Source organism: Polypterus senegalus, chromosome 15 (genome assembly GCF_016835505.1).
Source record: "Polypterus senegalus isolate Bchr_013 chromosome 15, ASM1683550v1, whole genome shotgun sequence".
Taxonomy (NCBI): domain Eukaryota; kingdom Metazoa; phylum Chordata; class Cladistia; order Polypteriformes; family Polypteridae; genus Polypterus; species Polypterus senegalus.
The window spans coordinates 47,837,085-47,850,549 of NC_053168.1; the positions used below are offsets into that span (position 1 = coordinate 47,837,085).

Genomic DNA, 13,465 nt, shown 5'->3' on the forward strand with positions numbered 1-13,465 from the left:
TGTGCATCCCACAAATCTCCATCAACTGCAAGATGCTATCCTATCAATATGAGCCAACATTTCTAAAGAATGCTTTCAGCACCTTGTTGAATCAATGCCACGTAGAATTAAGGCAGTTCTGAAGGCGAAAGGGGGTCAAACACCGTATTAGTATGGTGTTCCTAATAATCCTTTAGGTGAGTGTATATATATGTGTTTGTGTATATGTACAGTGGTGTGAAAAACTATTTGCCCCCTTCCTGATTTCTTATTCTTTTGCATGTTTGTCACACAAAATGTTTCTGATCATCAAACACATTCAACCATTAGTCAAATATAACACAAGTAAACACAAAATGCAGTTTTTAAATTATGGTTTTTATTATTTAGGGAGAAAAAATCCAAACCTACATGGCCCTGTGTGAAAAGTAATTGCCCCTGAACCTAATAACTGGTTGGGCCACCCTTAGCAGCAATAACTGCAATCAAGCGTTTGCGATAACTTGCAATGAGTCTTTTACAGCGCTCTGGAGGAATTTTGGCCCACTCATCTTTGCAGAATTGTTGTAATTCAGCTTTATTTGAGGGTTTTCTAGCATGAACCGCCTTTTTAAGGTCATGCCATAGCATCTCAATTGGATTCAGGTCAGGACTTTGACTAGGCCACTCATCATTTTGTTTTTCTTCAGCCATTCAGAGGTGGATTTGCTGGTGTGTTCTGGGTCATTGTCCTGTTGCAGCACCCAAGATCGCTTCAGCTTGAGTTGACGAACAGATGGCCGGACATTCTCCTTCAGGATTTTTTGGTAGACAGTAGAATTCATGGTTCCATCTATCACAGCAAGCCTTCCAGGTCCTGAAGCAGCAAAACAACCCCAGACCATCACACTACCACCACCATATTTTACTGTTGGTATGATGTTCTTTTTCTGAAATGCTGTGTTCCTTTTACGCCAGATGTAACGGACATTTGCCTTCCAAAAGTTCAACATTTGTCTCATCAGTCCACAAGGTATTTTCCCAAAAGTCTTGGCAATCATTGAGATGTTTCTTAGCAAAATTGAGACGAGCCCTAATGTTCTTTTGCTTAACAGTGGTTTGCGTCTTGGAAATCTGCCATGCAGGCCGTTTTTGCCCAGTCTCTTTCTTATGGTGGAGTCGTGAACACTGACCTTAATTGAGGCAAGTGAGGCCTGCAGTTCTTTAGACGTTGTCCTGGGGTCTTTTGTGACCTCTCGGATGAGTCGTCTCTGCGCTCTTGGGGTAATTTTGGTCGGCCGGCCACTCCTGGGAAGGTTCACCACTGTTCCATGTTTTTGCCATTTGTGGATAATGGCTCTCACTGTGGTTCGCTGGAGTCCCAAAGCTTTAGAAATGGCTTTATAACCTTTACCAGACTGATAGATCTCAATTACTTCTGTTCTCATTTGTTCCTGAATTTCTTTGGATCTTGGCATGCTGTCTAGCTTTTGAGGTGCTTTTGGTCTACTTCTCTGTGTCAGGCAGCTCCTATTTAAGTGATTTCTTGATTGAAACAGGTGTGGCAGTAATCAGGCCTGGGGGTGGCTACAGAAATTGAACTCAAGTGTGATACACCACAGTTAGGTTATTTTTTAACAAGGGGGCAATAACTTTTTCACACAGGGCCATGTAGGTTTGGATTTTTTCTCCTAAATAATAAAACCATCGTTTAAAAACTGCATTTTGTGTTTACTTGTGTTATATCTGACTAATGGTTAAATGTGTTTGATGATCAGAAACATTTTGTGTGACAAACATGCAAAAGAATAAGAAATCAGGAAGGGGGCAAATAGTTTTTCACACCACTGTATGTGTGAATATATGTAGATATGTGTGTGTGTGTATATATATATATATATATATAAATAATACACTGTGTGCACAATTATTAGGCAAGTTGTATTTTTGAGGATTAATTTTAATATGGAACAAACACAGTGCTATCATTCAATCCAAAATGTTAATAAACCTGAAACCTGAATGTTTCACAACGGAAATGTGAGTGTGAACATCATCAGGGGAATACATATGTGCACAATTATTAGGCAACTATTAGTGTGCAGATTTATTATGCAACTAAAGGAAAATGAAAATTTTCCCATCTCACTTGTTTATTTTCATCTGTTATAGTGAGAATAATAAACAAACACCTCAAAATTTACAAATAAACATCTCTGACATTTCAAAAAAAATAAATCAATCAATCAATGACCAATATAGCCACCCTTCTTTCCAATAACAGTCATAAGCCTTTCCATTCATGGAGTCTGTCAGTTTTTGATCTGTTGACGATCAGCTTTTTGTGGAGCAGTGACTACAGCCTCCCAGACACTCTTCAGAGAGGTGTATTGTTTTTCTCCCCCGTAAATCTAGCGTTTAAGAAGTGCCCACAAGTTCTCGATAGGGTTTAGGTCAGATGAGGAAGGGGCCATGTCATTATTCCTTCATCTTTAAGGCCTTTACTGGCTGGCCACGCAGTGGAGAACTTCGATGCAAGTGATGGAGCATTGGCCTGCATAAAAATCATGGTCTTTTCCTGTATCACTGTTTGAAGAAAGTGTCTTGAAAAACTGGCAGTAGGTTTGGGAGTTGATTTTGAGTTCATCTTCAATGCAAAAGGTCCAACTAGCTCATCTTTAAAAATACCAGCTCATACCAGTACCCCACCTCCACGTTGGAGTGGAGCTCTGTGCCCATTACTGATCCACAGGTCCATCCATCTGGTCCATCAAGAGTCACTCTCATCTCATCGGTCCATAAAACCTTTGAAAAAAATCTGTCTTCAGATATTTCTTGGCCCAGTTTTGACGTTTCAACTTATGTTTCTTGTTCAGTGGTGGTTGGGTTTCAGCCCTCCTTACCTTGGCCATGTCTTTGAGCACTGAACACCTTGTACTTCTGGGCACTCCAGGTAGGTTGCAGCTCTGGAATATGAAAGTACTGGAGGATAATGGGTTCCTGGTAGCTTCACGTTTGATTCTTCTCAAATCTTTGGCAGCTAATTTGCGTCTTTTGTTCTCAACACGTTTCTTGCGACCCTGTTGACTATTTGCAACAAAATGTTTGATGGTTCTGTGATCACACACCAATATCTTAGCAATTCCAAAAGTGCTGTATCCCTCTGAAAGACTTTTTACAATTTTTGACTTTTCAGAGTCAGTTAAATCTCTTTTTTGGCCCATTTTGCCTGAGGAAAACTAGCTGCCTAATAATTCTGCACACCTTGATATAGGGTGTTGATCTCCTTAGGCCACACCCTCCCTCATTACACAAATACACATCACCTGACGTGCTTAAATCCAATAAGCATTCAAGTTAATACAGCTTGGAGTTGGAATATACGCATTAAAAATGATGATATGGTCAAAATACTCACTTGCCTAATAATTGTGCACACAGTGTATATATATACAGTGTATCTGGAAAGTATTCACATCGCATCACTTTTTCCATATTTTATTATGTTACAGCCTTATTCCAAAATGGATTAAATTCATTTTTTTCCTCAGAATTCTACACACAACACCCCATAATAACAATTTGAAAAAGGTTTACTTGAGAATGCAAATTAAAAAAATATATAAAATATATATTATAAAAAAATTGAGAAAGCACATGTACATAAGTATTCACAGCCTTTGCCATGAAGCTCAAAATTGAGCTCAGTTGCATTCTGTTTCCACTGATTATCCTTGAGATGTTTCTGCAGCTTAATTGGAGTCCACCTGTGGTAAATTCAGTTAATTGGACATGATTTGGAAAGGCACACACCTGTCTATATAAGGTCCCAGAGTTGACAGTTCATGTCAGAGCACAAACCAAGCATGAAGTCAAAGGAATTGTCTGTAGACCTCCGAGACAGGACTGTCTCAAGGCACAAATCTGGGGAAGGTTACAGAAAAATGTCTGCTGCTTTGACGGTCCCAATAAGCACAATGGCCTCCATCATCCATAAGTGGAAGAAGTTCGAAGCTACCAGGACTCTTCCTAGAGCTGGCCAGCCATCTAAACTAAGCGATCGGGGGAGAAGGGCCTTAGTCAGGGAGGTGACCAAGAACCCGATGGTCACTCTGTCAGCGCTCCAGAGGTCCTCTGTGGAGAGAGGAGAACCTTCCAGAAGGACAACCATCTCTGCAGCAATCCAGACGGAAGCCACTCCTTAGTAAAAGGCACATGGCAGCCCATCTTGAGTTTGCCAAAAGACACCTGAAGGACTCTCAGACAATGAGAAACAAAATTCTCTGGTCTGATGAGACAAAGATTGAACTCTTTGGTGTGAATGTCAGGCATAACATTTAGAGGAAACCAGTCACCGCTCATCACCAGACCAATACCATCCCTACAGTTAAGCATGCTGTGGGGATGTTTTTCAGCGGCAGGAACTGGGAGACTAGTCAGGATAAAGGGAAAGATGACTGCAGCAATGTACAGAGACATCCTGGATGAAAACCTGCTCTAGAGCGCTCTTGACCTCAGAATGTGGCGACAGTTCATCTTTCAGCAGGACAACGATCCTAAGCACACAGCCAAGATTTCAAAGGAGTGGCTTCAGGACAACTCTATGAATGTCCTTGAGTAACCCAGCCAGAGCTCAGACTTGAATCGGATTGAACATCTCTGAAGAGATCTTAAAATGGCTGTGCACTGACGCTTCCAATCCAACCTGATGGAGCTTGAGGTGCTGCAAAGAGGAATAGGCGAAACTGGCCAAGAGTAAGCTCGCACAGCTTGGTCATATTACAACCGGAGTGCTGAACTGACAACGTGCTATACAAAGAGATCCTTAACAAATAGTTATTGGTATATTTTCCCTCAGTTGTACTGTATTGGACAAGTGATGAGCAGTTACTGGTTGTCTCCACACACTGAGGAGAGGCAAGACTCATGACAGCCCGCATGGAGTTTGCTAAAAGACACCTGAAGGACTCTTAGATGGTGAGAAATAAGATTCTCTGGTCTGATGAGACCAAGATAGAACTTTTTGGCCTTAATTCTAAGCGGTATGTGTGGAGACAACCAGGCACTGCTCATCACTTGTCCAATACAGTCCCCACAGTGAAGCATGGCGGTGGCAGCATCATGCTGTGGGGGTGTTTTCAGCTGCAGGGACAGGACGACTGGTTGCAATCGAGGGAAAGATGAATGCGGCCAAGTACAGGGATATCCTGGATAAAAACCTTCTCCAGAGTGCTAAGGACCTCAGACTGGGCCGAAGGTTTACCTTCCAACAAGACAATGACCCTAAGCACACAGCTAAAATAACGAAGGAGTGGCGTCACAACAACTCTGTGACTGTTCTTGAATGGCCCAGCCAGAGCCCTGACTTAAACCCAATTGAGCATCTCTGGAGAGACTTAAAAATGGCTGTCCACCAACGTTTACCATCCAACCTGACAGAACTGGAGAGGATCTGCAAGGAGGAATGGCAGAGGATCCCCAAATCCAGGTGTGAAAAACTTGTTGCATTTTTCCCAAGAAAACTCATGGCTATATTAGCTCAAAAGGGTGCTTCTACTAAATACTGAGCAAAGGGTCTGAATACTTAGGACCATGTGATATTTCAGTTTTTCTTTTTAATAAATCTGCAACAATTTCAAAAATTCTTTTTTTTGTCTGTCAATATGGGGTGCTGTGTGTACATTAATAAGGAAAAAAATTAATTTAAATGATTTTAGCAAATGGCTGCAATATAACAAAGAGTGAAAAATTGAAGGGGGTCTGAATACTTTCTGTACCCACTGTATATATATGTATGTGTATATGTGTGTGGTGTGTGTGTATATATATATATATATATATATATGACAGCAACAATCATAACAGTGACAAAACAATTACATTGACAATCATGTTACGTTCTTTTTAAAATGTTTCCTTTTCTTTTTCATAACTTCTTTAACACACTACTTCTCTGCTGCAAAGGCGGGTATTTTGCTGGTATATATATATATATTTATATGTGTGTGTGTGTGTGTGTGTATATACTTTGTATATATATGTATGTGTATGTGTGCGTGTATATATATATATATATATATATATATATATATATATATATATATATATATATATATATATATATATATAGTTTTACTCTCAAATAATGCAAAGAGTACGCGACACGTGTTTTTGCCCAAATTCTGGGCTCATCAGGCATACACACTCACTACACCCCCTCTCGGGAATCGAACCTACCTCGGACATCTTGCGTTGCGCCACGGCGTGTGGTTTGTTTATTTGACAGTATGCAGATCGGGATGTGTATTTATATATATATATATATAGCAAAATACCCGTGCTTCGCAGCGGAGAAGTAGTGTGTTACAGAAGTTATGAAAAAAAAGGGAACATTTTAAAAATAACGTAACATGATTGTCAATGTAATTGTTTTGTGACTGTTATGAGTGTTGCTGTCATCAAGGATTTGATTATCATTATTTCTTTCAATCAGGTTTGTATTTGGAGGATGTGTTGTGTTCAAGTTACATTCCGTGTTTGTCAACCGTTGTAAAGGGTAACAGGTTTCATTCATCGATTCTTTTCTTACTGCATCAATAAACAGCTTGTCTTCCTCTTTATTTGAGACATCACACACTGCATGCACGGGTTTTTTTTTTACACTGTCTTCCTTTAGCTGGACATTGACTTTTTCCACAGTAGCTGCACTTATGAATATGCTTGTATGCGCCACTCGCTTCATACTCTTTTGCTGCCTTCTCAATTGTGTATGTGTTTTTTGTTCAGCGCTATTTGGAGCTCTTCCTTGTTCTCTGTGTACTGCATTCACAGTAAGTTCACATGAGCTGCTCGGAGTACATGCATCGAAGGTTCTCAGCTGTGCTTGTTCTATCTTGTGCAATGTCCACTGCTTTATTTAATGTTAGCTAAGACCCGGCACTTAAAAGTTTCTTTAACAGGTTTGCTGAGTTTGTGCCAAACACCACCCTGACCATCTCATCTTCGTTTGCATAAGCACAGTCTTTCACCCGCGAATATTTACTGGCAGAGTGTTTCTATTGGATTGCCACTGACGGACGGCCTTATATGGGCAGCACTCATACTATACTTTATTAGTATAGATTTGATTTGTTGCTGATGGTTCTTTAATGTACAAAACATAAAATATAATCATTGTCTTGCAGTTTACTCCTCAAATATCCATCCCTATATCTGAGTATATGAAAAAGTCTAGGGGAGACCACTCCTAATTTTTTTGTTCTTAGGAAGCTGTAGTGTGCTGGACTGGTAATGGCAGTTAATGAGAGGGCAACCAAATCAACAAGCTAATTAAGAAGGCAGGCTTAGTTTTTCTGACACACTGTTGACCCGCTGGAGGTAGTAGCAAAGGGAAAAAAATGAAGACAAAACTAACAGCCAAAATGAACAATGTTTCACATCTCTCTGCCAAACTGTCATTGAGTACTTATAACAAACTAATGATTCAACAGTTGTGTGTCAAGAAACGCTACTGGGGCTCCCTAATGCCAATGACCATATGCCTTTATAATGTCTCACAGTCAATAGTCTCTTGTATAAATAAATATCAACTGACAAATTTTGTTTGTTAAAAAAATATATATATATATATTTGAATGTAAAAAGAAAAATATATTTAAAAAATGTTGTTTAAGTACATTTACAGTTGTATGCTTTCATTATTTTATACATATCCTACTGACTAAATACAATTAATACAGTATCTCTGTAAAAATCAGAGATTTATGTTAAGATTGCTATTCCTGTGTTCTGATTGATTTATGTGTTTTCAAAAATACATAGAATATTCATAACTGGGAATAAATTGGATAACATTTATTCAAGGAGAAGTAGTAAATCTTGGTAATTTTTCTTGTAGTTTTAGCACAAAAGCACAAGAAACTACAAAAAGTGTAACATTTTTAAGATCTGTCTGGTTTGAGCTGAATATGATACCTCAGCAGATGTGAGGTGAATCTGGGCTTTGTCTTCAACACTTTATATCAGTGAGATTCCACTGCCAAACTGCTTCCTAAGCTATGGATACTTACAAGGCTGACTCAGCTATGTCTTCTGGTGAGAAAGGCCTTTGAGGAACATCATAGGATTTTGGGGATGTATCTTTAATTACAAGTGTTACATCTTTCCTTTTACCAGACAGTTCATATAATATATAATAAGGGATTTGAGACTACATTACATTAAATTCTATCATAAATTCTTTTCATCGTTTGTCCCTAACCCTAATTTTATCCTACATACCATGTTTCGCCAAACATAAGACAGGGTCTTACATTAGTTTTTGCTCCAAAAGATGCACTAGGGCTTATTTTCAGGGGATATCTTATAAACAGTGAACCCTCGTTTATCACGGTTAATCCGTTCCAGACTCTACCGTGATAAATTAATTTTCGCAAAGTAGGATTCTTTATTTATAAATCGAATATTTTTGCAGTTAGAGTATAGAAAACCTGTTTACGACCTTCTAAATACGTTTTTTAACATTATTAGAGCCCTCTAGACATGAAATAACACACTTTAGTCACCATTACACTCATATTACCCAATATATTAGACAAAATAAGAGAAAATAAGACATATTAGACGTTACAAATATCATATTATTGCTAGGCTCACCCGCCTTTTAAGGTGACCGACTTTTATCCTCAATTTTTGTGCGCTCCATGTGTACATCAGGCATGTAAGTGTAGGGAATGTGAACATTAAAGTGCCCATTCATAACATCTCCCGAAAACCTACATTTTTTTTATCCCCTGGAGTGCCTGTCCAAAGTCGTACAATGTCAGCCCGAATCTGTACCGCTAAAGACAGAGTTTCATGTACTAAATAAGCAAGCACCATCTCCCCTGATATTTACTACGCGGTGAGGCATTTGTACCCAATCAACATTAATTATTTCCAGAGACATAATTTTGTCTATTTTTCCAGCGCATCGCGCACAAAAGCAAGGGAACAATGAGAGCACCAGAACTCTGCTCACATCGAGTCGCTTCGTACCTCAAGCCGCAAGTAGTAAATCTGTAATAAGCAGAATACCGCTATGCTTTGCACTCACGGGACGGAAGGACAATCCCGAACGCTTTTATATAGTAGATTATTGTACTGTACATTTAATTGCACACAAACACACACAGATCTTACACACAACCACTAACCTATGAAGGCACAATCTCAGTAGGAGAGTCTTCATAGGTTGGTGCAGTCTCTTCAGCAGGTGCGCTGTTGTCTTCTTCTGCTGAAGGAGTACTAGGAGTAGGCAGTGGGTGTCTGGGTGCGCGGCTGAAGAACATCTTGATAGGCAGTTGCTGGCGCTGTCTTTTCATGTACGGAGGAGGCTTTTGTAGGGTATTGCCATCTTTGATCATATCCAAGAGTTTCACCTTCTCCTGGATAGTAAGCATCTTCCTCCGGCACTTAGTTTTATTGTCAGAAGGCTTAGAAAAAGCAGCACGTTTAGGAGCCATTGTGGGGCTTAGATAAAAGTTCTCAGAAAGCGCATGCATAGTGACGTAAGCGTGTATGAGAAAAAAATCACGATAGAGTGAAGCCGTGAAAGTCGAAGCGTGATATAGCGAGGGATCACTGTATATTGTATCGTATATTGTACAACAATATACTTTTATCCAAATACAGTCATGTCATCTTCTTCTGGAATATCGTTCTAACTCTCCATATTCAAACCCTGAATTTCTTGCTACTCCAGCCACTTTTAGGATCCTCCAGGATCAATGTGTGTGCTTCAATGTTTTTTGAATGGTTCAATGTGGTGAAGCAAAATGCCGACATACAAAGGCGTTTGTAGTGCTTTGATATTCAAGTGTTGCATATTTCCCAAAGTAATGACATGATACATTTTAAATGTCTCATATACCATCTTCTGTGGCATCTTTTTTTTTTGTTTTGTTTTGTTTTTGAACCTTTACAATATCATCAGAATGTATATACAGCGGCGTATTTGAGCCACAAAGAAAAAAAAAATAAGGACATAATGAAAATGTCTATTTTGTGGTTAAAGTGGAAATTTCAGCTTTAAACTCAAAATGTCTTCTTTAACCTCGTAGTTTACACTGTAATAAACGTCATCTTAAAACCAACCCAGCTGTTAAATCGCTACGTGCTTCTGGGGCTTCGTCCTGACCTGACAGCAGCGGCAAGCGGCATCGCCACACAGAACATTAAATTTATAATATTCCAGCTTTCTGCACATTTAGAATTCTTAGATTTATACTTGATATCACTTTCATGATGAATTACATTAAAAATATGTATGTTACATTTTACAGATAAATCATTAACTTTGTTTAAATAATGAATACTGCTAATAGTTACACACATGGGGTGGCACGGTGGCAGAGCGGTAGTGCTGCTGTCTTGCAAGGAATCATGTCCCTTATGATCCCTGTTTGGAGTTTGCATGTTTTCTTGGTGGGTTCCCACAGTGTGCTCAGTTTTCCATCCAAAGACATAAAGGTTTGGGGATTTGGTGAAGCTACAATGACACCAGTGTATGTGTGTGCTTGTGTTCACCTTGCGATGAGCTGATGCCCTGTCCAGAGATTTTGTTTCTGTCTTGCACCGATGCTGCTGGAATGGACGCATCTCCTAATTGATGGATGTAATCATTAAACATCCTTTTCAGAGATATTGTGGCAAGGTGTCCTTGGAATCTAATGGATGTTTCGGGCACACATGTTGCATCGCGTGAAGTATAAACCTGGCCTTAGATGCCTTACCTTTCAGCTGACGATCTTGACTAGGGCTTATTTTTGGGGTAGGGTTTATATTACAGAGCAGTCTGAAAATCATGATAGGGCTTATTTTCGGAGTAGGTCTTATTTTTGGGGAAACACGGTATCTTAGCCATCTGAGAGGTTGTAATAAATAGTAAAATCTAGACTTTTGAAGGAGCCCATAGTATTCAGATATGCAATAACAGGGTGTAAATATTTTCTTGTTGCTAGTGTAACCATTAAGAAATCTTAATTCCTAAATGGAAACATTTTCACTTTCAACAAGAGATATTGCTTAAAAAGCATTTTATCCATGAAGAAGTGAAAAGACTTTTAATATTTTCAATATGGTGAAAATAGAGAATTGCTTGTGCTGCCTCGGGTTAATTTTTCTGGCTCTATATATTTATAAAGAGAATTTCCTTGGACGATTATGAAGATGTAACCATAGAACCTATTTTCTTAAGATACACATCCGAACAGATGTGAATTTACTATTAGCAGCTGTACTAGACTTTTTTTTTAAAATGATAGCAATCGGTCAAAATACCAGAAAGCAAGTTCAGCTAGACATATTTGCAGCTGGGCCTGTGCAAAGTCTAGAATAGCTTGGCCTGCTGTCTAACCATTTCCCCAAACAGGAAACTGTAGAATGTCAGAGATCGGGGTCACTGGATCACTGGGAAAAATAAGTGTAATCTGTATGAAAAACGTTTCCCTGAAAAGCAAATTTGTTTTCTCTGTAACATTTTTGCCATCATTCCATGCTCATGGCCATCATATTCTCAACAACATTCACAGAGCTTTGTACCTAAACAAAATGTAATATTAAACATATATAATGCATTTACTGTATATTACTGAACTTTACATTGGAGGACCTTTTGACAAACCTTTTTAATATCATAGAAATGTTTCAGTAATAGATAAATAAATGTAAGTTTACTCTTTAAGCCTATGCTAAGAGTAGGATTGACTATTTTAATTACAGAAGCTTTATATAAACAGCCCATGTGACTCAGCAATCTATTCATAAAGAAAATATATTATGTATTTTATGTTAAAGAAAATATATTATGTATTTTATGTTAAATATAATATATTAATAATCTAACAGATCAGAAGTGTTCATTCATTTGCATAATAATGACACTGTATACTAGTCTTTAATCATTTTAAAAAAGGTTATATTTAATTTTGGAAATTGTTTTTTGTGAGAATCATTTACATATTTTGAGGTTTGATGCCTGTAAAATATATAATAAACTGATAAAATTAAAAGTCTTTCATATGTTTTCATGGCTGGGAGTAAACCCAAATGAGCTTTAAAAAGTCACTGCCTGAGTGCTTCAGAAATTAAACTGTAACCTTTCTGATATAATAAAAAATACAAACAAGAAGTTATTTACAGTTTCCTATTTTAAATTATTCAGTTCCACAAACTGTCAGTAATTTGTTAAAACTAGCATTTTTGCAAAACCATTACTCTGTGTCTCAGATCAGGCTTGTCACTTATGTAATGAAGTGCATTGAATGAAACTACTTTTTCAATTCTGCACTTTGTTATATTAAGTCCTGAGTAGTCTTTTATTTTTTTTTCATCGTGTTGCAGGGAAAACAGGTTTGTAAAGTATTCAGTGGGTAAACTTTCTACCTGGAGTATATAAAATATAATTTTCTGTATTTTACATTAAGGAGATTTCCGTTGTTACTGATGTTTGGAGGGCTGCACAAACAAGGCGCTTAAGATATAAAAAGAAAAGAAATCTGAAAATTATTCTAAAATTATTCTGTAAAATCCCAAAAAAGATGACTATATAGAGTACATTTTAAAATAATGTCAGCAGTGTCAGTGGGAAGAAGCTACTGCTAAAAATTGTTATCTGCCATGTCAGCATACTCTTGCTTTATGTTGCCACAAAATGCTGATTACAGACTAGAAGGTACAGCCAGGCAAGGAAACTCTCAATTGTGGTCACCTAACTGTTAATTTAATCTTTCTTTGCTCCTAAATCAGGTACTACTTTACAGTGGACAGCTTGATGTTATAGTAGCCGCCCCACTGACCGAAAGATTTCTGCCAACGGTCCCATGGTCCAAAGTGGAGGAGTACAAAAAAGCAGATCGATTCTACTGGAAAGTCAATTCAGAAGACACTGAAGTGGCAGGTTATGTTCGACAAGTGGGCAGTTTCTATCAGGTGACCCTATATGAACTGATGCATACTTTTTGTTTCTTCTCCCTAATCTGTTTTAGTATACATGTGATTATAAAACTATTTTATTTAGCTAGTTAAAAAAAAAATACACTCTTTAATCCATGGATGTAAAACTCCAGGCCTGGAGGGCCGCAGTGGGTGCAGGTTTTCTTTCTAACCCTTTTCCTAATCAGTGTCCAGTTTTCACTACTAATTAACTTATTTTCCCTCTATTTTAATAGCCCTGTTTTTAAGGATTAAGTCTTCTGAATTGATTCTTTTCTTCATTAAATGACAGCCAAACAGAAATGAGACATGAAACAAGCCAACAGATGACCAGCTAAATTGTGGCTTCAAACTCCAACCAGTTCCTTAATGAGAAGCTGATTCTTGTTGTTAATAAAACCCGTTATTCAATTCCATGGCTTGTTGCTGCTCTCTTTTTGTCATAGCAGACATTTCCAGAACTGTTGATATTCTCTTTTTTTCTAAGAACTCCTAAAATATTTTGGTAACCTGAGGGATCAACCTTACTGAGAAC

At 38.1% G+C, this 13,465-nt stretch overlaps 1 protein-coding gene across 1 annotated transcript in view; it reads left to right on the forward strand.

Annotated features, from left to right (window-relative positions):
* The window catches only part of cpvl (carboxypeptidase vitellogenic like), a 134,088-nt gene that overhangs the window by 98,949 nt on the left and 21,674 nt on the right, over nucleotides 1–13,465 (forward strand). The window contains exon 13 of the mRNA XM_039736431.1: nucleotides 12,745–12,927. Within this exon, the coding sequence (XP_039592365.1) occupies nucleotides 12,745–12,927 (183 nt within the window). The remainder of the gene's footprint in view (nucleotides 1–12,744; nucleotides 12,928–13,465) is intronic.